Below are 25,395 nucleotides of genomic sequence, written 5' to 3'. Positions count from 1 at the left end.
GTACATTTGCACATCTGCATGTGTCTGGAACTATTATATGTATATATACACATATAAAGTTCCTGACACAAACCCGAATTCTAGGTGTCAACCCTCCACTTTTTGAATAGGAAGAACCCGGGGCTTGGAGAGAATATAGTGCCACAGAATAACGATTCCAGTCGAGGTCTGCAGGACTCCAGAATCTACTATACCGCACCATTTTCTTCTGCCATGCTTGGGGGTCACATCCATTCAGTGTGGTCAAACACTGTACAGTTCTTTTAGATTTACTTAAAAGACAGATATGGAAATAGGTAGAACTGGGGTCTAACTGGTGAATAGGGAGATCCCATTTCTGAGCTCACATCTAGTCAGTGGCTGGGAATCCAGCGTGGCCTCGCCTGACCTAGAGGATAGAACTGGGGGGATGCCCGGCTGCAGCCCCCAGGGGGCTTGGCTGCTCTGCCTGAAGCAGAAAGCAGCACATCTGGGGCCTGCAGGTCCGCTCTCTGCTAGGAGCCTCCGGGTCTGTGCTTGTGACACGAGCCTCGAAGCCCCTTTACCCTTACTGCTCTTTTACCCTCCCAGCAGTCTTGTGGGAGACGTGCAATTATCACCCCCCTGCTCCGGCGGAGGAAGCAGAAGCTTAAACAGGGTGGTTAACTTGTTGGAGGGCTGGCATCCAGAAGGAGACAGAGGCCTCTGGACTCCACACCCTATGGCTTCTACGTTATGGCATGATAGTTCCCAGTGGTCCTGCCTTCCAGGGCTTCTGGAAGGTGAATGTATAAAATGGGACTCTGGGACCGTTAAGAAGATGAGGAGAACTACAGGTGGTGCTGGGGAACGTGGCTACCATTTCCCCACCCAACCTGCTAGGCAGCTACAGGCATCTTTTTCTCTCCGGACGCCTTTTAGTTTCTTATCTAGTATATCCTATTTAGTGTTTCATTTAATATTCTGTATTCATATCCCACCTTAAGTTTTGCACTAGACAAAAACGTGGGGCCTTTGGGATGGGATTTGATGGAGAAGGGGTGTGGCAGTTGTGTGGGAGCCCTGACTTATTGTGTCTTGTTTGGCTGGGTGCCATTCTGCTGTGTGTGGAGCATCTCGCGCACCTGAACGTCCTCAGGGGGCCTCCCTGCGGTTCCAGAAAGGATACTTGACCTGAATTCTCACGTGAACTTGGCAGAGGCAGGAAAAACCCTCCCCGTTTCTAATAGGCTCTGCGGGGCCCATTGTGGGCTTTCTTTTATGGCTCTGAAACACGTAGCATCTTGAGTAATTCCTTCACTGTTGGTGAAACACTGTTTAATTTTAGATTCACTTAACAGATGTTTATTGGATGTCTGCTGTGTGCCGGGGACTGATCTATGTACTGAGGATAGAGCAGTGAACAAGGCAGATGCAAATTCCTGTCCTCTAATGGATGGGAGTCCTCTGGGTGAAGTCACAGGGCATTGGAGGTCTCTCTGCATAATGAAGTCCTTGGAAATTTGCCCCCTTGGACAAGGTGTGGGGAAACGGACTGCGCTCAGGCAGGACATCACTTGATACTCTCTGGCTCAGCCCTGGCCTTGGACCAGGACAGATGGACGGCCTGTTATTGGGATGCAGCAGTGGGAGGTGTGTCCACCTGGAAGTAGGTAGAGAGGTTGTGGCGAGAACATGTCATTGATCAAAGTGGCAAAGCTCGACAACTGCAGTGAAGCTACCAGAGCATAGCGGGCAGGGAAGTGCACAGGTTATTATTATTATGGTACATGATAGACTCGATGTGAGCTTGCCACTTTGAAGGACAGAAGTCACGGGGCTCTGCCCCTCGAGGCTCCCCCTCTGCTGCTGTCAAGCAGGCACTTGCTGGCGTCTTCCTCCCTTGGAGATTGTCTGCTGGGCCAACAGGATCTGCACTGTCAGCAGCTTTGCTGCCTCTCCGCACCCACCAGCCCCGTCGCCTGCCGGGGGCCCCAGGCAGCGCTGCTGCAGCCTCCTGGCCGTGGCACACAGGAGCTTGCAGAGTGATCTCCCCAAGTGAAGTGTGGGGAGGGGCTGAGTTCCTCAAGGCTGCGGGTCGCCCGCCGCATACCCTCGGGTTCGGTGCTGTCCCCTCTTTTATGCACGCAGCAGAGTAACAGAGACGGTTTTTTCATTCCTACCTGTTCTGCAAAGGATTTCTAAGATGCTATGAGTTAACAATGGGAAGAAAGTAAAACAAGAATGGAGACAAAGAGGAGTCTACAAATGTATAAAAGGTGAAGCTTGATGAACCGTGTACTTGTTTTTATTGAAGTAGAGACGACTTACAATAATAGCAAAGTGATTCCGTTATTCATATATAGAGATATTCTTTTTCATATTATTTCCCATTATGGGTTATTACAAGATATTGAATATTGTTCCCTGTCCTTGTTGTTTAACTATTTTATACGTAGTAGTTGTGTATCTTGTAAGGTGACCCAAGCGGGGCTGCAGGGGCGGAGGAAAGCACAGTGCCCGTCCCCGCTGGCTCCTCGGCACCTCCCGGGCCCTCCCAATGCTGCTGGACCGGACGGCAGAGCAAACGAACGGGCATCTCGGGGTGCGCCCGGGCCCTGGGGTTTCTAAAGCCCCCAGGGTGGTTCTAACGAGTAGCCGAGGCCGACAGCAACAACACACTTTCCTGCAGGCGGTGGGAGAGGAGGGGGCACCTGGCAGAGCACAGCTGCCCGTGTCTTCGAGACGAAAAGGAAGTCCTCAGGAGATGCAAAAGCATTCCGGGTAGAGAGAAGTGGGAACTCTCTCCTGAAGGTCCCCATTTAAGAGGTACAGAGAGCGAGTTTCAGGGCATCTCTGAAGCGACCCCCGCTACAGTGCAGTTTGGTGCATTTCAGCGGGACTCAGGGTGCTGTTGATGGGGCTGGAGGAGCATCTTGGCATGCCGGGCTCTGCACCTCGGGCTTCCCGAACCAGAGGACTCATGGATCTCTGAAAATACAGACGATGGCTCCTGACCAAGAGTCAAATTAAGAGTTAGATGCTGTCACTTTAGACCAGTGCTTCTCACCTCGTTCGAAACCCAATACCCCCTTTGAATGCGAATATGGTAAACACCCTTTTACAATTCCAAAATGATATAGTAAAACTTACCTACAACATAATTTCCAACTAATCAATATAATGGTAGATGTAAAGTACTTTGGGTTAAAACGGTGTATTCTGGTGTGTGAATGCTTGGGCAGAGCCACACCAGGACCTGTGAGCTCAGCGGTGCTTTATGCAGACCGAGTGTGAGGACACGGGGCGCTCCCGTGATGAGGACTGACTCCTGATCAAGGTCTAAGTGGTGGTCAAAGGCCAGTCCCCCCTCTGTTATCACAGTGGTTGCCTCCCCCGGAAAATTCAGGGGGATGAAACTCTGCCAAAAAAATATGTTTTCTCTAAGTGGAGCATGGAGTAGGGCGCTAGGCTCCCAAAGTGGCAAACGATGCTTCTGTCGCCACGAATGTCTGCAGGACCCTGGAAGTCGAGGAGGATGAGGGACAGGTCTTCGCTGGGTAGGGCCGTTCCCGATGCGTAGCGTCCATTGTCTCCAACGCTAAATGGCTACCCAAAGGGTCCCCTTCCCCGCAGTTTCCAAAACGTGCTCCCTCAGGGGAAATGCTGGCCCCACGGAGAAGCACTGCTTTCACCGCATCACTAGGTGGTAAGCGATGAAAGCGCCAACGCAGGTGTGCGCCCTGAAATAGGGCACTCATAGCAGCGGGTGTGAGCTGGCCGGCGGGGGCATATGCGCGTGAACTGTCAGAGGGTCGCAGAGGAGGTGATAGAAATCAGACCGGTGAGGAGCGCATGCAGGGTGGGGATGGGGGTGAGTGCTCAGAGGGACCCGGGAACTTTAGGGGGGATGGAAACGGTCTATATCCCAGCGGAGGTGTTCCTGGTATATATGGTTGGCACAGTTTATGGAATTGTACACTTAAGATCTGTTGTGTGTTTCATCATATGCATGTTTTACTTCAGTTAAAAAAAAAAACCCACAGGAGTGAAAACACTGGAAGATTCTTGCAGAGACCATCTGGTCCTCTGAGACTCACCTGTAGTCGCCAACTCTGAGAAGCGGGGCTGTTCTCAGCTGACCAGAAGGCAGAGTGCTCGGAGCGTTCTGTCTCTCCCAGTTGACTTTTTGCAAGTCCTGTGTGGCCGGACTCGGTTCAGAGCCTTTGGCAAGTGTCTGGGTTGGGGCTATGCTTCGGGATGAGGTTCTGGAAGGGGCAAGGCAGTGCGCTTCAGAGGCCACCAGGGATGGAGACCAGAGTCAGTCCCATCGCCGGGTCTGGATTCTCTTGTCCAGGAGCCCAAGGAAGGCAAAGGGGAGACCCTGCCAAACTCCAGCCTAGCGGGCAAGCCCACTCCTGTCTGTCGCCCTCACTCCGCTGCCTCATTTTCCCCTTTGCCCTTAAAACCCACACGGCACCACCAATCTGGTGGCTTTGAGCCGTGTAAGAGCTGAATAGCTTAGATTTGCTAGCAACACCGGAAACCTCTGTGGCTATTTTTACTTTATCTTCATGTCCTGTACGTGATACCCTTATGATGAGAAAAAAAAAAAAAAAAAAAAAAGCAACTTTCCTTGCTTGCCCCGTTTGGGTAAATAAGTCAACTAGTTCTGTGAGCTGGGCTTTTGGATCTGTCCCCCGAGAGGAAGATCACCCACGTTTCAGGGTGTTGTGGATTTTGTGAGAGGGTAAGTGTTCCTCTTCCCTCTGCGGTGGGAGTGGTTTTATATGCCCAGAGTTGTGGAACGCTTTTTCTCGGGGGAAGATCCGTGACAGCCAGGCCGGCCGCACAGCCGGGCTTCAGGGTGTCTGTGTGGTGTTCATCTCTGCAGAATGGGAACAGCATCGTGTCTCGTCGGGGGCACGCCGTGGCGACCCCCAGGCGGCCACGTTCATGGTCTCCTTCCCCGTATGGAGCCGTCCTGGGGCCCCCTCCATCCTTGGGGCTGGGCTGCTCTGTGTGTCTGGCCTGGTGGGTGTGAGTCTGTGGGACCCGAGTGCTTCCGTTTCTCATGCTTGGGACGCAGTAGAGATGCCCGCGGTGCTTACGTAGGATGGAGCCTCTCCGAGTTTACCTCCAAGGTGCTCCTCTTGGGAAGTGAAGAGCAGATGCTCAGCCCAGCACCCCACAAAGTCACCTTAAGGTGCCTCATGTTTTATCTCTTGGAGACTTTTCTTTCCTCTTCGTGACGTAGCGTGACATTTTGTATCCTCTAATATAAAAATGAGAACCCCCCCTAGAAAAGCTTCAGGGAGAATCCTTACCCCTGGAAGACGGGCTCTGAGTTCCCTGGCCGTCTGCAGCTTCTCTGGGGCCGGGGGGGGGGGGGAACGTGTGGCTCTAGTTTAAAAAAACAAGGACTTGTGTAAACACAGAATTCTAAAGTATTTCCCACCATTGTGTAGTTCCCTGGCTTTACAAGTTCTGAAAACTGACATTTTTGGTCTGAACAATATCGACTGTTTAATAGCCGGCTGAATGCTTGTAACAGGTGAACATCGTAATCATGAGCTTCATTTTAATACCGTCATCCATTCCCCATGCACATCTCCACTGATTTTCAATAGCACGTGTGGCCGGTGACGTTGCATGAGCTGAAGAGCCTGCCTTACAGCCCTTGCTTTCCCCACGGGCTCGCCCACTGTACCTTCTTAGTTATAGGTGACTTAGTGGGAGCGCCATTCTCTGAATATTTTCCCACGATGTCCGATATACATGGAGGCCACGCTGATTCATGTTTGGGATGAGAAGTTGTAGTAAATAATGCCGTCCGTGTCCTTACACGGCGCTCAGTGTGGAGAGCGAGTAGGCGTGAGGTGGAAACGTGGAAAGTACCGTCAGGATTTCCTTTTATATTTAGGAGGCGGGGCTCTGCGACTTAAGGTCCCTGGAAGAGGATGGGGCCCCCAGTGTTGTCATGTGTCTCCTTGGGTTTCTCCAGAAACTTCCCTTAGACCTGGCAGGAGAGATCCCACCCAGGCCCTGTACTTTGGAGGCGTCTGTTCTGTTTCTCGGAGCCAGCTGCTGGCCTCCGCATGGCTACGAGTCCGTAGGGCCAAGAGGATGGTCCAGGGGCCCACGAGCCCTGGAATTCCCTGCCCAGATAACCTGGGCTTGGATTCCAGGGCACGTGCAACCGTCTTCCCTGGGTTGTGCACTGGGGACCCCGCTGCCTGAGGGCCTCGCTGGTCTGCAGAGTGGCCGGGGCCGGACGGGAGGACGTCTGCCTGTGTGCACGCTCAGGGCCCTCACGATATGGGATGGAGCCGGGGGGCAGGCCGGGGAGTCAGGCTTGGAGGTCACTGTCCATAGAAGCTGCTCAAGCCCCACCGGTACTGCCCCCCGTAGACCCCGTGTGGGACGCTGCAGCCCGGACCCCGGGGCCACGCGGCATTGTGTCTTCGTGCCTCTGGGCTGCGTCTGCTGCGTGCCACCTCGGTCCTCTGCCTGCCGTCTGCCCTGGAAGGCGAGAGTCACAGAGCGGGGGAATTCCTCAGAAACAAGAAGGAAATTCCTTAGAAACAAGAAGGAAATTCCTCAAGAATAAGAAAGCCTCAATAGATGCTCTGTGGCCGCGAAGTAGGAGCAAATGTCCTGCCCCGCCCTTCACTGGAGTTCTGGGACTTGAGGAAAATCCCTTGGGTTCTCATGGCAGCACCCCACCCCCCATGTCTCTTCTCCTTTGTTTGCACTGGGTGTGGATCTTCTCGCAGTGACAGGAAGGCGCTATGGATAAAGTCAGTCCTTCCCGGAAGGGGGGCTTTGGTTGGGGCCAATACGCTCACTGTAGATTCTGACGCTTAATCTCTGTTCTTATGAACTAGCTCACGGTGAAGTTTCTCATTCGGGGTCTAGGAGGAGATTGCTCTATGCCTCCCATTGGTACTTTCACTTGGTCTTTAGTAAGCCACTAGCTTTCTGTGTATGTTCCGCGTGCCACATAGGCGTGCTGTGATGTACTGGTTTGCAAATGTTATCACCAGAAAGCAAATGGAAGCAGTGCTTGGGGAGCTCGCAGGGCTCGCTTCTGCAGCGAGCGTCGTAGAAAGTCACGCCCTGTGTCTCCACTCCACGGCGCACCGTCGTGAGCGGGCCAGGCTGCTGGAGGCCATGGGGTGAGTAGCCGAGGCCTGTTGACCCAGGCCCCCCACGACGGCCCTGGCTCGGGCAGTGGGGTACCTCAGCGCACCGCTGCACCCCTGCACACCAGCTGGAAGCTGCTATGGAGAGGATGTTAGCAAGTCCGGGAAGCTTCATACGTGGCACAGGCATCAGTGCGTCGAGGCAGGAAAGGAGGCCGGGCGGTGTCTCAGGGCTTGTTCATCGATTGGGGGAATTAATCATTTTATGTGGACAGTTCACCTGAAAACTAACATAGTGGAATAATTCGGTGACTCTTTGTTGTCGACACTTTCTAAAAGAATAGTTTGGATTTTATTACAAATTGATTTCAAAACTCACCGTGGACACTGCTGGGTTGCCTCTGGACGTGGGCGTGGGGGGTGATAGTTACCCAGTACCCTCTGGCATTAACGTGCCCTCCCCCCGTCCTGCCGCCCTGCCTTCCCGCCGTGAGCCTTGGCCCCACGCCTTCAGAAGTGGTCCACCTCCTCCGGGATGAGTCTCAGCGGGCTCCAGCCCCCCGATGACGGTTCCCCTCGAATCTCTCTCCTCTGACTCACACACGTGTACCCGTATCCCATCCGCCCCGCCCTCGACTCCAGGCGGGTTTTGGTCTCTCCTTGGTCTAGTGCAAAGGTGGTGGGTGGGTTCCTTCCTTCGCTCCCTCCCTGTCTCTTTCCTTCCGCCCTTTCTCCCCGGAGTATTTCTTGAGCTCTACCCTCGTGCGGGACGTGTAGGAGTGGGCCCTCCTCCCAGGAGTTCGGGAGCGGGCTGGGTGCGCCCCGAACCTTTCTCTCCCGGCCAGGTAGGACAGTCCAGCGAGCAGGGGAGCGGTCCGGCGCGGCCGGAGCCCTGCGTTCCCGCACCCACGTCTGAGGCAGCCGGTGCAGCGTGCTGGGGAGAACCTGTGCGACCTGGTGCTCTTGGCTGTGGATGAAGGCGGGTGTGCACGGGCCCCTGGGAGAGGCTCTTGATCAGAATCCGCTCAGAGCTGGTCGGAAGTCACAGCAGAAGCCGGCCAGCTAGGGAGGGTCGCATCGAACGGCAGTCCCGAGGCATTGTGCAGGCACTGAGGACGCAGAAGGGCACCGGCCTTGCAGGTGCACCAAGCGAGGAGACTGCCGGGAAGGTGACGGAGGACAGGGGCTGGACCCTCATCCCTGGGAGCCTGGAAGGAGGGGCGGTGGGTGCGGCCACGTGCTGCAGAGCCTTCCAGTAAGATGCGGACGGCGCGGGGGGCGGGGGGGCCCTTTGCATGGAGCAACCAGGAGCGTGTGGTGGTCTGGGCTGTGCATTTCACAGGGGCCGTGAGACTGGGGGGGTAGAGGGCGGGCCATTCCGCTGTGGATATGAAAATCCTTTTAAGAAGTTTCCGGAGCAAAGAGGAAGAGGGAAAGCGAAGTGGTTAGAGGGCTGTGGGGGTGTCCTTCCCTGCAGAAGGTTTCCTGGGCCTTCCACACAAATCCGGTCCGCTTGCCCGTCCACCCCTCCCCCAGTCTGTTAATTTCTCCCAGACGTCGTCCACGGGACTGCCATCAGCTGCGGTCATTCGGGGCCACACGACTGGAGGTGGGGAGGGCCCTTTGCTGGGCCTGCAGACGGGAATATCTGGGAGGCTTGTCTTCGATCTCGTGTGCTGTTATGATTCATGATGACGGGCTCTGACACCTTGATGGGATGCCCTGTACTTTCTCTTAAGTCCAAAGTGAATAACAAGGGTGGCATTTAGCACATTTAGTCTAAGCAGAATGTTTGGCGTTGAACTAGGCTGTTTTATCCACTGGGCATTAAAAGGCCTTAGGCTGAGGCCTTACAGGCTTCTCAGAGGCCTAAGGAGAAATGATGCAGACCTGAGAAAAAAAAATACTACGCTCCAAAACACTGAAAGGAAACTGCAAAACCAGGGACTGAATGGCGAAACGTCTAGAGGATGTCATAGTAGGGCATTCCCAGCTCAGCTTTTTAGACGTTATCTTAAGTTATGTCATTTGGAATGCCGGTGCGTTAATATGCTTGGTGCAAAGGAAGAGTGAAGATTCTGAGGGGATAACTGTTATTAAACAGGGCCTGGAAGGTTCTCCGGGCATCTGGCGTGTTTCCCTGAGCATTGTTGGCCAGGCGCGTTCCTTAAGTGGCCAGGTGCGTTAAGCGGTGGGCTCCCCGAGGGGGTCTGTGTGCAGCAAAGTGCCAGGTGTGTGCGTTTAACCAGCACAAACTAGAGGTCGTCATACAGACACTATAGATCCTATGTGTAACGTAGACAACTAATGAGGACCTACTGGAGAGCACAGGGAACTCGACTCAGCGCTCCGTGGTGACCCACATGGGAAGGAAATCCAAAAGAGGGGATATATGTTTACGTAGAGCTGATTCGCTTTGCTGTACAGCAGAAACTAACGCAACGTTGTAAAGCAACTTTACGCCAATAAAAATCAATTAAAAAAAAAAAAAAAAAACCTAGGGGTCGTCGGCCTCTGTATTCTTCACCCCGACTCGACTTTCTGAAACTGTTTTCTCAAAGGAGTGCGGGACACGTGCTCTTTAAACAGGGGACTCATCTTTGTAAGCTTGTTTTGTTTTTTTTGGACCCCTTGAGATCTGCGTGGTGGTCGGGGACTTGACGTTCTTTGTTCCAGCTCACGCTTGTGTGTGCATTTCCTTCCCCAGGTAGATGCACCCCCTGAAGATGGCGACTGCTTCCTAAGGAGCAGGTCCGTTCCCACGAGACAAGGCCTTCCGCACAGTTACTGGGCTGATTCACCCCAGGGGCCTGCCAGCCTCTCCTCGTCAGCAGCTGAAGTCCTCCACCCTGTCTCAGGTAGTTCTGGACGCTTTCCCATTGTATACAAAATATTTCGGTTTGGGCGGTACATTTTTCTTTGGGACGTCTCCGCGGTTTTATCTGATTTCTGAAGGGGTCTGTGACCCCATCACGAAGCCCTTGCTCACCCGCTTTCTCAGGGCCGCCTGCCCTTCAGCTTCGGCCGTGGCCGTGTGGCAGTGGCCCCCAGTGAGGGTCTGAGCTGCCTCAATTCCAGATCACCCCGGGTTCCGGGTCCGTGGCACTGAATTTCCCCCGCACGATCGAATCCTGGATTTCTGTTACGTGGCCTCAGGAGAGCCAGGCGGGTGGTGCAGGGCGTGGCAGCCCCAGGCACCTCCTCGGCTGTGTGGGTGCCGGAACCTGCCCTCCTCACCTGCCCTGCCCTTGCTGGGCCCAGCGGAGGGAATCCGGGCCGGTGGGCCCCAGACCCCTTCTCTGGCTTGCCTCTGAGTGGGTCTCGGATACGCCCCCTCCCGTCTGTCTGTCCCTGCTGGCCACTCATGCTTGCATCCCTGCTCATCTACAGCCCTTCCCCAGCCACCTGCTCTCCCGTTTATATTCCACATGGGTGCCAAGATTTCCTTAAAAAAATGAAAATCTGATCGCATACCACTCTGTGGCTTAAAACCATTAAGCGATTGTTTGGCCACCTACAAATGGCCGTCCCAACTGCTCAGCAAGGCTCTTCGTGTCCTGGGCACTTTCCGTCTCTCCAGCTTTGCCTCTTGGCACCACCGCACCTTTTTTTTTTTTTGGCCGCACCCAGCACACACATGGGATCTTGGTTCCCCGACCAGGGATGGAATCTGCGCTCCCTGCAGTGGAAGCGCGGAGTCCCAACCGCTGGACTGCCAGGGAATTCCTGGCGCCTCACCTTTGACTTATGCTCTGGAACATGATGAATCTCCCCCTTGGTCTCCCCACCGTGAGGCTCACCTGGTCCAGAAGCCCTCCTTCAGGGCGCCTTAGGCCCTGTCTTCCCTCCTACCCGGGGCGTCTCTCTCCCCGTGGACAGTCAGTCCCGCATTGTGGTGTAACTCCGCAGACATGTCCACTCTCCCTGCTGGCTGGTGAGCTCCTCGAGCCCCTGGGTCATTCATTATTCCTAGTTTTGTTCCCAGGACCAAGTGTACACACAGACATGTAGTAGATCTTCAATATACAGTTGTTGATTTGGCAGCAAATGAATGAAGAAATGAATGGTTATCTGGGAACATTTTCCCAAAACTTACATCTGTCATCAGAGCATGGGGTGACTTATAATAACTAATTCAGAGTGTGACCATTTGCCAGGCAATGTTCTAAACCCTTCATGTGTGACATCTCACTTAATCACAGCCCTTCAAGGACAAATACTGTTATCATCGTCCCCGTTTTGTCCAAAGGGGGAACTGCGACACAGAGGCTGAACTTTTATCCAGTGTGCCGTTGATGGGTATGGGGGAATATATTGCGTGATCACATATGGCTGACGGCTAAATTGTGACCATCTTGAAGAGCAGGTTCTTGTTTTATATTTCACTTTATTTTGAATTTTGAAAATTATTTTTGTCCCTGGCACTAGCATATACAGCCTGGTATAGAGGCTGTATATGCTGGTATACAGCAGAACGCAAATGCTAGTGAGGGATTTTCTGATTTGGCCAGCCTTTCAAGGACTAGCAGCGTGAAGGCGTCAGGTTTGGCTTCACCCTTGGAATTTTGTATTGTTTGGGGACATGCGGGGGGTTTTGTTCATTTTTTTTTTGGTTTAGTTTGGTCTTGGATGGTACGTCTCTACCTGCTTCCTCTAGACTGTCTGCAGTCATGGGACTCTTAACCCCCATCCCATGGCCCGGAGCCGACCCCCTTGCCCTAGGATCCTGGAGACTGACAGGGATTCAGAAGGCCCCCTGCTGAGGGGAAGGGGCTTCTCTCAGCCCCCTGCTTTTTCCCAGAGCAGTTCCAGGGCAGGCGAAGTAAAATCTGGACCCCTGGGGCGGGGCTCCTGCATTTTATGGACTATTAGATGGGAAGGGGTCTGAGGTCATCCAGTTCCTTGCCAACTGTGCAGACGAGGAAACTGAGGCTTGGGAGGAGTTGTGTCCAAGATCACACTGTCCTTGGACTTGCAGTTATTAAAGGCTGTTTGCCCACAATTAATTTGGGATTATATCTCCAGACACACTCTGTATGAATTTAGCCTGGCACCTTCCTTGTCTTCTCCCCTGCCCAATCATCGAACAAGCCAGAGCTTCTGACTAGATGAACTAACACCTGGCAGAGTTCAGTTGATTTTGTGGTGTCTTAATAAACTAATGTGAGTAATGGATTGGCCTGGAACAGGCATTGGGAAATGTTTTAACCCTTTATTTACTTCCTTCTATCATAGAAATTTAAAACACACTTCCTCAGGGTTACAGAAATAGTGAATAAGCCAGACTGCAAGACATCAAGCCTCCTATCTTATTTAATAATCTGAATACAGGTTCGAGGTAAACATGATGATAATACTCTTAATCTAGACTAATTTGGGAACAGGCTAATTTATGTGAGTAAAATGTCAGGATTACAGGATACTTAAGGAATGTGGTCTTAGGGCTCTGAGGTAGGTTTCAAGGCTCGAATCGGGTATAGGGACCACCGTCCTCACGCTGGAGGGAAACTGAGGAGAACGCGAACGGGGGTGTCTCTCACGCTTAGACTGTCTTCTTTTTCCCTGCATTTGCAGGCACACCTTGGAGATAGTGTGGGTTTGGTTCCAGATCACCACAGTAAAGCTTATACTGCAATAAAGCGAGTCACACGAAGTTTTTGTTTCCCAGTGCGTGTGAAAGTTATGTTTACGCTACACTGCGGTGTATTAAATGAGCAATGACGTTATGTCCAAGGAGGCGATGTCCGTACCTTTTCTGAAAAATACTTTATTGCTAAGACATGCTCGCGGTCATCTGAGCCTTCAGCGAGTCACCATCTCCGTGCTGGTGGAGGGTCTGGCCTGGATGGTGGTGGCGGTTGAAGGCTGAGGCGGCCACGGCAATCTCAAAATAAGACGACGCTGAAATTTGCCCCCTTGATTGACTCTTCCTTTTGCTTGGACACTTAGAGGCCATTGTAGGGTTTTTAGTGGGCCTGATTTCAATATTGTTGTGTCTCAGGGACTAGGGAGGCCCAAGGAGCGTTGGGGGAACAGCCAGACGGTGGAGCAGTCAGAACACCCCCGATATTTATCAGTTAAGTCTGCCGTCTCACGTGGACGTGGCTCGTGGCGCCCCCAAAACAAATTGCAGCCGTAACGTCAAAGGTCCCTCATCACAGATGAACGGAAACGTAACAGCAACGAAAACGTTTGAAATATTGTGAGAATTACCAAAATGTGACACAGAGACATGAAGCGAGTGGGCGCTGTCGGGAAAATGGTGCCGATAGACCTGCTCGATGCAGGGCTGCCACAAGTCTCCCATTCGTTAGAAAACACGGTATTTGCAAAGTGCGGTAATGCGAAGCGCAGTAGAACGAGGTATGCCTGTATTTAAAAAGCACATTGTCACCCTTTTTATACCTTTTGATACCACTTCTTAAGTAGAGCATTTTCCAGCTAATATTCAAATGACTGCATGTTATTAGAATCTGGGTTTGTGATGTCTTAGTTAAAATATTTTGTGTTTGCCATTAACTTACGGCTACAGAAAAGAATACAGGCAAATGTCCTCTTCTGTAAAATGAAAAGGACAGCTTTTTTTGAAGCATGAAATGATGCGGTCTGCCCTGGACGTCGCCCCTGAGGTCGGGCAGAGGGGATGGCGATTCCTGTAGTTCACTTTTTCACTCATTCTGTGCGCACTTCTCAGGGGCTTCTGAGTTCCCAGCACAGTGCTGGAAGCTGTGGGTGCAGTGACAGGCTTCTGCTCCCACGAGGCTCCCTGTCGTGGGGGTAACTGCAGTGAAAAGTGCGAAGGCATTAACACAGGTCGCTGCAGGGGCCCAGAGAAAGACGGTCTGGCCAGGCAAGGGTCCTGGGGGCTCCCTGGAGCTGGTGGGAGGAGGGTGACCCCGGCTGAGACCTGATGGGTGGGGAGGTACCTTCACCACCAGGTGAAGGGTGGAGAGAATAGCAAAGGCCAGGGCTCTGAGGTTGGAGAACTGGGCAAGGTGAAGGCTGACTGGGAAACTGTGTATGGACTGGGCTGGGGGAGAGGAGGGCGGAGGCTTGAGTCTGGAGGGGGCAGTCAGAGCCTCAGCACAGAGGACCTGTGCGCTTTGCTGAGGGCTGCGGACCGTTTGGGGTGCACTGAGGAGCCGGTGAAGGCGCTTTGAACCGACCACTTGGTAACTATGAGTTTGTAAGATCCCTGGATTGCATAGAAGCTGTCAGTCCATAGGCAGAGAGACTGATGAGCTTGCTGGCATAATTAACCAGGAAGGAGCTGGTGATCGTTGAGCTAAAGGGGCATCGGCAGTGGGTAGGAGTGAACCGGGCTGGTCTGGAGATCTCCGGAGCCGGACTGTTTAGGGCTGGTGAGAACAGCTCTGGGCATGGTGGGTGTCGGGGTCCCCGAGCCCGGGTCTCTCGTTGGGTGGGTGGGAGTGTGGCAGTGCTGTCCCTGTCGCTAAGATGGGGAGCATGGCTGGTTGGGAGGAGGAGTTTGGTTTGAGGCCTGGAATATTAGGGTTTCATAGGTTGTTGAATAGACTGGTGCGTAAGTTCATTGGAAGCACGAGAATGGAATCTATCGCATGCAGTTGGAAGGTCCCGCTTCAGGAGCACTGAACAGGAACGTTCGAAACGGTAAAGGGGGCCGTACTGAACATTCATTTAATCTGGGTTTGAGAAGTTTAGAAAGCTAGGCAAAATGGAGTGTTGTTTTCCTTTTTCAGTTGATATTATTTTAGGGATGTTTTGTGGATAAAGCCGTGGGCGTGCTTTCCTTCCAGCCTCAGTCAAATGCCTCATCTGATAACGCCCCTGCCGAGTATATGGACGGAGTGTTAGGAAATTGAAATGCTAGGCTACCAGGACCTCAGTTTAATATGTAGCCCCATGGCTGATCAATACCTGTCGTAGCTGCTGCTATGTTAGGGTGGCTTCTAAACCACTCAGAGGAGCTGTGGAGGTTTTGTTTATATTTTTGTTTTTCTCTGTGATAAGATTCATACATGCTTATTATAGAAATTTTAGATCAACAGCCCCAGCAAGCCCCAGAGGAGGGGCAAACCAACCAGCCACAAGAAGCAACCCAGTTTTGACAGACTGTTATTGTTTCTTCTAGTCTTCCTGGTGCATTTCTATGTAGCCGTACCATTTCGCACAAACGGTTTAGCGTCTTACCTTATACAGTGAAGGTGTGAGCTTCAGCAGGATCTGGCAGGATGGGGAGGCCTTGCAAGTGGGTCCTGGCAGTGGGTACATTCCAGGTGGGGAGCACATCCATGTAAGCAGAGGCAAGATGGTCTAGGGTCTAGTGGGTGGTCTATTTTGGGTGTAGCCTAGATTAGATCTGGGGGAAACTTAAGTGGACATGAACGCTGGAGCAGTTGATGGAAGTTTTAGGTCATCTTAAGTTGTGTGAGTCTGTCCCCAGTTCTGTTAAAAATCTTCATTCCCCTTTTCCCCAGTTTGCATCCAGAAGCATGATCACATAAGTGATGTAGGGTGACTTGCGGGTGAGGGTGGGACCGGGGGGGGGGAGTCCGTGTATGTAGTTTTAGAGATGTCTTTGGGAATAGTAACATTTAAAATTTTTCTTTCATTCCTCTGTTTCTCCAGGAGAATATGAAAGTATTATTCAGGCTTGTTTGTTTCATAGCTCTACTGACTTCTCCTCTGGAGGCTGGTGAGTTAAGCATTTCCTTGTGTTCCTGTCTGCTAAGAAAATCTGTTATTTAGAATACATGAAGTACCTTGCTTAACAGAGTCATTTTTCTTAAGTGTGTCTGTGGATGCCCAAGTCACAGAACTCTATCACTGGATGTCCTTTCAAGATCTTTACTTTCCATTCTCTCATGTACACACTGGGAAACTGAAGCCCAGTGAGGTTAAGAGCCCAAGGTCATGCAGCTAGTTTCAGAGCAGAAGTGATAATCCACATCACCAATGTCTAGTCCAGGCCTCTTCCCACTTTGTTGCTGCCTGAAGAGTGTAATATGGGAAGTCCTGGCTTTCATTCAGAAGAGGTGTTAAATGCGGTCTTTAGGAAGCACAGCTGGCAGTTCTTTGTTTTCTCCGTTTAGTGATTCCTTCTCTCCCCCTCTCCCTCTCTTGCTGCAAACGCATTTAGCTCCTGCCGTGCGCCAGGCACTAGCTGCTGGGGCTACAGCGGTGAATGATCCAGACAGAAATATCTGCCTGGGGTTTACATTCCAGTAGGGGAGAGAGACAATACATTACATAACAAATATATATATTATGTCATATGGCGATAAGTGTGGAGAGGAAAAGAAGCAGAGAAGGATGCACTTTGGGGACTGGCGTGGGCAGGTGGTTAAATTTTTTGATAGTGTGGCCAGAAAAGTCCTCACTGAGAAGTTGACTTTTGAGTTGAACCTGAAGGACCGGGAGGAGGGAGCTATACAGAGATCAGGTTGGGGGTGGGGAAATATTCTAGGCAGCATGTGCCAAGGCCCTGAGGCCAGGAGTACTGGCATGTTGCAGGGGCTGAAATCTGCTGTGGCTGGAGCAGAGGGAACGGTGAGGGTTGTGATACAGGGTGAGGTCATTCAGGTAATGGGGGGCGGGGGAGGTTTGACTGTGTAGAGAACCTTGTAGACCTTTCTAAGGATCTTGGCTTGTACTCTTTGAGGTGGGAAGACTGTGTAGGTTCCCTGTTTAAAACCAGAGAGGTGATCTAACTTTTCTTTCTCCTTTTTTTTTTTTTTTTTTTTTTTTTGGCCACGCCGCGTGGCTTGTGGGATCTTAGTTCCCTGACCAGGGATCGAACCCGGGCCCTCAGCGGTGAACGTGCGCAGTCCTAACCACTGGACCGCCAGGGAATTTCCATATTTTAAAGGCTCATTCTGGTTCTTATACTGTGAACGGATCACAGGGAGGCAAAGGGAGAGAAACAGAGCGGCCAGTTAGGAGGCCATGACGGCAATCCAGGCAAGCTATCGTGGTAACTTATTCAAGGGTGACTAAGAGAAGTGAGTCGTCAGAGTTTGGATGCACTTTGAGGACAGAGCCAGCAGGGTTTGCAGACAGATTGGATGTGCGTGTGAGAAACAGAGAAGGATCAAGGATGACTAAGGGTTTCAGCCCAAGCACACGCAAAGTGGAGTGGCCGTCGATGGGAGGGAGGAAGGTCGTGCGTTCAGACTGAACGTGTTCAAGCTGGCTGTCCATTAGATGTCTAAATAGAAATGCTGACTAAGCAGTCTGGAGCCAGGGGTTGGAAGTGTAAAATTGGAGACCTTGGCAAGCGGCTGCTATTATAACCCTGAGACGAGATGGGTCTACCTGGGGAGTGAGTGTGGTTAGGAGAGAACAGAACTTCAAGGAGTGAACCCTGCAGCCCTCCAGGGATGGGTGGTCAGGCTTCCATTCATCCAAGAACCAGTGCAAGACTGGCCTGGAGTGTAGGAGGAGAACCAGACAAATGTCGTGAAAGCCAAGTGAAGGACGTGTTTCAAGGATGAGAATAGCACATGTCCAATGCAGATGTGCTAGGTAAGATGACGTGCGAGAGCTGTCGATTTGATGTAGCAACTGAAAAGTCAGAGGTGACTTTGACCAGAACGGTTTTGATGGAGTGGTGGGGCAAACCCCAGGTCAATAGGAGAGTGCGTCGAGCTGAGACCTTAAGGTTTACTCTTTTATCACTGTTAGTGTTGCTACCGTGAACTCCTAGGAGCTAAATACACACCGGTCCTGCATCAGTGCAGGTACCTTGCTGAGTGCCTAGCCACTCTTATTTCCATTCTGTTTTGAAGTAGTTTTATTGAGGTTATGATAGACATACAACAAACCACACGTTTAAGGTATACAATTTGATGTGTTGACACACATATCCACCCCTGAAACCATCATCACAATCAAGATAATATTGAATTGAGTATTAATTGGTTTGGAGAGAACTGGGCAGCTCAGCAATATCAAGTCTTCTGATCGAGGAACAAAGTATAGACGTCTTCATGTTTTTGCATCTCTTAAAATTTATTTAAATAAATGTATTTTGTAATTTTCATTGGATCAGTCTGATGCATCTTTTGTCACATTTATCCTAAATTATTCATATCTTGATGCTATTGTAAAAGGTATTGCAAAAAATCCAGTTTCTAATTGTTCTTAGGTAATATAAACACACACATTCAAATCTGCGTATTCGTATTGTATCCTACAACTTACAAACCCTCTAGGTCTTCGGTAGTTTTCATAGCATATTCTGTATAGATAATCATGTTGTCTGCAGATAAAGACATTTTACTTTTCTCTTCAATCCGTATGCCATTTCTTTTTCTTGCCTTAATGCACTACTTAGATCTTCCAGTACAATGTTGAATAGAAGTGGTTAGAGTGGACATTCTTGTTTCTAATCTTGTATATGATAGCTGTAAGGTTTTTATAGCTGTCCTTTATTGGCTTTAGGAAGTTCCCTTCTATTCCTAGTTTTGTTGTGGTTTTTTTTTTTGGATGTTGTGTACATCATAATGCATTGTCCTTTTTTTGATATATTGTAGCATTCAATTTGCTAAGATATTTTAAAGAAATTTTGCATCTGTGTTCATGATGAAGAGACTGTTTTGTGGTTTTCTTTTCTTGGAATGTCTTTGTTTGGTTTTGGAATTAGAATAATGCTGACCTCAGAGAGTGAATTCGGAAGTGTTACTGACTCTTCAATTTTCTGGAAGAGTGTGTGTAAAATTGGTGTTGGTCCTTCTATGAATATACCAGTGGAGCCATCTAGGCCTGAAATTTTTTTTGTTGTTGGGAGGTTTTTAACTACACTTTCCATTTCTTTAATATCTGTAGGGCTATTCAGATTATCTGTTTCTTCTTCAGGCAGATTTTATAGTCTGTACTTTCAAGGAATTTGCCCATTTCATTTAATTTGAATTTATTGGCATTAGGCTGTTCATAATATTTTACCTCATTACTCTTTTAAAATCATTTTAATGAGAGATGTCACCTCTCTTTGTTTTTTTTTTTTTTTTTTTTTTTGCTGTACGCGGGCCTCTCACTATTGTGGCCTCTCACTGTTGTGGCCTCTCCCGTTGCGGAGCACAGGCTCCAGACGCGCAGGCTCAGCGGCCATGGCTCACGGGCCCAGCTGCTCCGCGTCACGTGGGATCTTCCCGGACCGGGGCACGAACCCGCGTCCCCTGCATCGGCAGGCGGACTCCCAACCACTGTGCCACCAGGGAAGCCCTCACCTCTCTTTTTTTCCTGATCAGTATGGCAGGAGATTTATCCATTTTATTGATTTTTCTGAAAGAACTAGCTTTTGGTATCTTCAATTTTTTTCTCTATTGTTTTTGTTTTCCATTTCATTGATTTTTCTCCTGGATCTATTACTATCCTCTGCTTACTTAGGGTGTAGTTTTTTTTCTAATTTCTTAAATGGAATCCAAAGTCATAATTTGAGATCTTTTTTCTTATACAGACATTTAGTGCTATCAATTTTCCTCTAAGTATTGTTTCCTTTTCATGCCATACGTTTTGATATATTGTGTTTTCTTTATCATTCAGGTCAAAAGACTTATCTCCTAATCTCCTCCTTTATTTCTTCTTTTTTTAAAAATTGATTTATTTTTGGCTGAGTTGGGTCTTTGTTGCTGTGCTTGGGCTTTCTCTAGTTGTGGTGAGCAGGGACTGCTCTTCACTGTGGTGCACGGTCTTCTCATTGCAGCGGCTTCTCTCGTTGCGGAGCACAGGATTTAGGCATGCGGGCTTCAGTAGTTGTGGCACGTGGGCTCAGTAGTTGTGGCTCAGGCTCTAGAGCACAGGTTCAGTAGTTATGGCGCATGGGCTTAGCTGTCTCGAGGCATGTGGTATCTTCCCAGACCAGGGCTCGAACCCACGTCCCCTGCATTGGCAGGCAGATTCTTAACTGCTGTGCCACCAGGGAAGTCCCCTTTATTTCTTCTTTGATGCATGGGTGATTTTTTTGTTTGTTTGTTGTTTGGTTGTTTTTTGTTTTCAGCTTTTAAATACATAGGTGAATTACTAGATATTTTTCTGTTACTGATTTCTAATTTAATTTCATTGTCACCAGAGAACATACTTTGAATTCTTTTAAATTTGTTGACTATTGGGTTATGAGCAAGAATATGGTATATCTTGGTAAGTTCTTTTGTGTGCAGTCAAAAAGAATGTGTATCCTGCTGTTGTTGGGTAGGATTTTTTGTGAATATTGATTATGCCAAATTGGTTGATGGTGTTGTTCAAATCTTCTATATCATTACTGATTTTCTGTCTAATTGTTGTACTTGTTCTACTAATTATTATGAGGAGACCGTTGAAATCTCAGACTATAATTGTGGGTTTCTCTATTTCTTTTTGCAATTCTATCAGTTTTTGCTTCATGTATTTTGAAGCACTGTCAGTAGGTGAGTAAATGTCTAGGATTACTATGTACCTCTTGACAAATTACTTCTTTATCATAACTACATGACTCTTTAATCCCTGGTAATATTTTTCACTGTAAAATCTACTTTGACTGATAATAATAAACATTCAAACTTTCTTTTGATTAGTGTTAACATGATATTTCTCTCCCCCTCCCCGTTTTTACTTTCAACATATTTGTGTCTTTACACTTAAAGTCTGTTTTTGTGTGAGTTCGTGTGTATGTTAGCATATAGTTGGATCCTTCTTTCTTTATCCAGTCTGACTATCTCTGCCTTTCACCTGGGTTGTTTAGACCATGAAAAAAATATAATATGATTGTTAACATGTTTGGGTTTTATTTTAGGATCTTGTTTTATTTTCACCTTGTACCATTAATTCTTTGTTATGTGTTTTCTCTTTTTTGCTGCCTTTTGGATTAATTGAGAATTTTCATGACTTATTTTGCCTTCTGGGTTGGCTTATATTAATAACTTAAAAAAAAACTACTCTAGTGCTTACGGTATCCATCTATGACTTATCACTGTTTACCTTCAGGTGATACTATACCAATTCACAAATAGTATAAAAAACTTAAAACAGTGTATATCTGCTTCTCCCTTCCTGAACTTTGCCTTATTGTTTCCATACAATTTACTTCTTTATATGTTATAAATCTCAAAATACATTATTTTTACTTTAAACATTTGGTTGTTTTTAAAGAGATTTAAATAAGAAGAAAAATTATTTTATGATTACCCATGTAGTAAACATTTCTGGTGCTATTTATTCATTTATATAGATTCATTTTTCATCTGATACTATTTTCTTTCTTTCTGTAGGACTTCCTTACATTTTTTGGCAGTACAGGTGTATTGGTGATAATATTTATAGCTTTTATAAATATGAAAAAGTCTTTATTTTGCCTCTATTTCTGAAAGGTACTTTCCCTGGATATAGAATTCTAGGTAGATGATTTTTTTTCTTTTAGTACTTATTTTTATTCTGCCCTCTTCTGGCTTGTATTGTTTCTGGCAAGAAGGCTGCATCATTTTGGTCTTTGTTTGGTGTGCTTTTCTTCATGCTTCTTATGCTTGGGTTTTACTGTGATTTTGGGGTCTGTGGCTACATCATTTTCATAAAATCGTGAAAAATTTCAACTTGTATTTCTTCAAATATCTTTCCCATTCAACCCACCTCTCTTGTTCTTCAGGGATTCTTATTACATGTATTGAAGTTGTCCTGCAACTAACCAGAATCCTGTTTATTTCATTCTGTTATTTTTCTCTCTCTGTTTAGTTTTGAAGAGTTTCTAATGCTATATCTTGTAGTTCACTAAGCTTTTCTTCCGGCAGTGTCAAATCTGCCATTTATCACATCCATTTTTTTTTTTTCAAGTCAGCATTGTAGTTTTCACCTCTAGGGGGTTGATTTAGGTTTTTTAAAAATAACCTCTTTCATTTCTCTACTCAACATGCTTGATCTGGCTCCTTAGACAAGTGGAACACAGTGATAATAACTATTTTAATTTTTTCCATCTATTCTATTATCTGTGTCATTTATGGGTCAGTTTTGATATGACTGATTTTTTTCCTCTTTATTATTGGTTTTATTATGCTGCCTCTTTGCATGCCTAGTAATCTTTGATTGGATGCTAGATATTGTAGATTTCACAATGTCGGGCATTGGATATTTTTTTATTACTAAAAATGTTTTTGAGCTTTGTTCTTTTACAAGGTTGTTACTTGGAAATAGTTGATCCTTTTAGGTCCTGCTTTTAAGCTTTGTAAGTCAGGAGCAGAACAAGGTTTATTCTAGGCCTAACTTGCTCCATCTACTGAGACAAAACCCTTCTGGGTTCTCTACTCGATGCCCCATGACTGATAAGATTGTCCATTCTGGCTGTTGAGAACAGCCACTGTTCCCAGCATGTGTGTGCTCCGGGTAATATCCACTCTAATTCTTTTGGCAATTTTCACTCTGGCCTTGGGTAGCTTTCTTTCATGCTTCTGCTAATTGACACTCAGCTGAAAACTTGAGGGAGATTCTGTAGACCTTCAAAACTTGCTGACTCTCTGTGCACAGCTGTAATCTCTTTGGTACTCTGCCCTCCACTCTCTTGGTTTACCTGGATTCCCTGCTCCATCTCCTCCACTCAAGAGAGAACACTGAGTTTTGCCTGCATTTCCTCCCAGCAATGTCATGGCCTAGAATCTCTCTCTACACAGTAATTTGGGAAAACCCTAGGGCTCACCTCCTTTGTGTCCTTCATTCCCTGATGTTCGATGTCTTCAACATTGTTATTTCATATACTTTGTGCCTTTTTTAGTTGTTCAGGTGGGAGGGCAAATGACGGTTATTCCATCTTTTTACTGAAGTGGCCATCTTTTCCTGCTACCTTATCCCCAATTTTTAGCTGAGTAAAGAGGGGAGGAGAGAGGTTAAATAACTTGCTCAAGGACACAAGTAGTAAGTGACATCCTGGATTTGACTAGAAATCTTTTAGACTTCCAAGATGATTCTCTTAAGCATAAGGCTACTAACACTCTCACGTATAACACAAGTTAATGTATTTAATAGTCGGTGTGTTTATATTTAGATATTACGTTAAGAAACATTGACAAATTCCTTATAGAAATGACTTTCCCTTTCTCCCTTTGAAAGGTAAATGTGAGGAACGTGAAGAGGAAGTTATTTTAGTTTCGTCTGCACATGAAATTGATGCTCGTTCATGTCCTCTTATCCTAAGTGAACACAAAGGCCCTATAATTTGGTATAAAAATGACGGGAAGACACCTGTATCTACAGAAAGAGACTCCAGGATTCATCAGCACAAAGATAAACTTTGGTTTGTGCCTGCTGAAGTAGAGGATTCAGGATATTACTACTGTGCAGTGAGGTAAGAAAGGAATTAATATGTTACAAACATGCGTTGTATGTACCTGCAATAGTTAAGGACAGAAAAATCTTTTAATAAACCTATTTTGATTTATTTTAGCAATTCAACTTACTGCCTCAAAACTAAAATAGATGCAGAGTTTGTACAGCATGAGCCTAACTTGTGTTACAATTCACAAGCCGTATTTACACAGAGACTACTGATTCCAGGAGATGGACAACTTGTATGTCCTTACTTGGATTTTTTCAAAGATGAAAACAATGAGTTACCCCCAATACAGTGGTATAAGGTAATTTTATATTACATATGGCATTCGACTCATCTAGCAAATAAAATAGTTTTCTATCACAGACAGTAGGATGAATCTGCAAAGCACTTTTTCCTTTGGCATATTATTTTGCTTTTCAGTGGTGACATTTAAGAGGATGTTTTTAAAAGGTTTTAAGACTGTACACATTTAATTTGCAGCTTAACTAAAAAATATGTCATTTTTGTTTAATAAGGTAGAGTTGAGAAAAGTATAGTAGGCATAAAAGGTGTTTAAAGATAAAGATGATTATAAATTTAGGGTTTTTAAGAAATAACTATTTGTTACAAAGTATATTATTTTGTGTTTTATTACAAACATTAAGTGGTCCTTGGATAACCTAGTGGTTTCTCTAACTGTCTGAAAGGCGATTGGCCAGCACTCCATGGAATACATCATATTCTGGTATCTTTGATCTACCTGGCTTGTTGGAACTTACATGGAGAATCCTCTTGTAGAGGTTAAAAAATACAAAATAAATAATATCAGTGAAGAATGGAAGTATAGCATTACTAAGCAACTGTAGTGTTAGCATTCTTTCCTCAAATGCGTTTCTCTTGCAAAGTAAGGTTGTCTTCACTTGTCTTCAAAGTGCAAGCTTCATAGGCATAAAAATGTAAATCCTGGGAATGTAATTATGACTTTGCCAAAAAATGCAATATTAAAACTTGTATGCAAGGAACCTTTCTATTCATATACATATGAATATAAACATGAATAACTGGTTTTCAATACTTCCTTCCTCTCCCTCTGTCTAGGACTGCAAACCTCTACTTCTTGACAATATAAACTTCGTTGGAATAACAAATAAACTCATCATCACGAATGTGACTACGGCACATAATGGGCACTATACGTGTCATGCATCCTACACACACTTGGGAAAGCAGTACCATGTCAGCCGGGCGATAGAACTCATTACTCTAGGTGAGTCAGAGCTCCAATCCTAGGATTTTGAATCCAGGAAGGCCCAGAGACCATAACTCTAATATCACCTTCATTGTCTATGGAGGGACTACATCCAAGAGAAGCTTGATGACTTGCCAGAGGTCACCTGGCTTTAGTTTAGTTTTTGTTGTTACGTGTTAGGTATGTGTTTCTCATTCCTACTTCAGAGGCAGTGCTGATCAGACAGACAAGGGTGAGCTATGTGTTCCAGCTGAAGTAGGAGGCACGTTCTTTGGCCTGTGGCTAGAGCTGCTTCTCCAGAGGGTTCTCTGGAGAAGCACTGGAGGAACGACAGTTCTGAGATCCCTCACTTGGGCACTCTGAGTGTCTAGCAGTCATTGGCGTGACGGATGGATGCTAATGAACTTTGGCACAAGTTACGCTCTTGTTAGATCTCTGTTAGTCCAGTCACTTAACTTCTCTAAGGCTGTTCCCTCCTCTGTAAGAAAATTCAAGCATCCAAGCTTGTTGCAAAAGTGAGAGATCAAGTGTGCTCAGCTTGTGGTCCTGTGCCTGGGGCCAAACAGACGAGAAATGAGTAGGTGTGTGAGGATGATTCTTGTTAGTTTTCCTGAGGCTTCTATTAACCATATTTCATGTTAAAAACTACAACAAAATGAAACCAGGGCACTCCTACAAGTTCCCCGGGGATGGGCCTTTCTGTAAATACCAGGGTTTGCTAAGCTGTCAGTAAGATAATAGAGTTAGTTTAACCAGGACTTTGAAAGTCAAAGCAGTCTCTATCAGTAATCACT

General features: G+C 47.4%; 1 protein-coding gene across 2 annotated transcripts in view; it reads left to right on the top strand.

Moving 5' to 3' along the window:
• The window catches only part of IL1R1 (interleukin 1 receptor type 1), a 48,235-nt gene that overhangs the window by 4,020 nt on the left and 18,820 nt on the right, over positions 1 to 25,395 (top strand). For both annotated transcript variants that reach the window (XR_010835339.1, XM_059079484.2), the window contains exons 2-6: positions 9,811 to 9,961; positions 15,714 to 15,780; positions 23,151 to 23,385; positions 23,485 to 23,674; positions 24,451 to 24,619. Coding sequence is in view for 1 of the 2 variants with exons in the window: in XM_059079484.2 (XP_058935467.1) it covers positions 15,720 to 15,780; positions 23,151 to 23,385; positions 23,485 to 23,674; positions 24,451 to 24,619 (655 nt within the window). In the remaining variant the exon portion in view is untranslated. The remainder of the gene's footprint in view (positions 1 to 9,810; positions 9,962 to 15,713; positions 15,781 to 23,150; positions 23,386 to 23,484; positions 23,675 to 24,450; positions 24,620 to 25,395) is intronic.

Source organism: Kogia breviceps, chromosome 11 (assembly GCF_026419965.1).
Source record: "Kogia breviceps isolate mKogBre1 chromosome 11, mKogBre1 haplotype 1, whole genome shotgun sequence".
NCBI lineage: Eukaryota > Metazoa > Chordata > Mammalia > Artiodactyla > Physeteridae > Kogia > Kogia breviceps.
The sequence above is the reverse complement of the archived record's forward strand: the minus strand, read 5'-3'. Positions and strand labels throughout refer to the sequence as shown.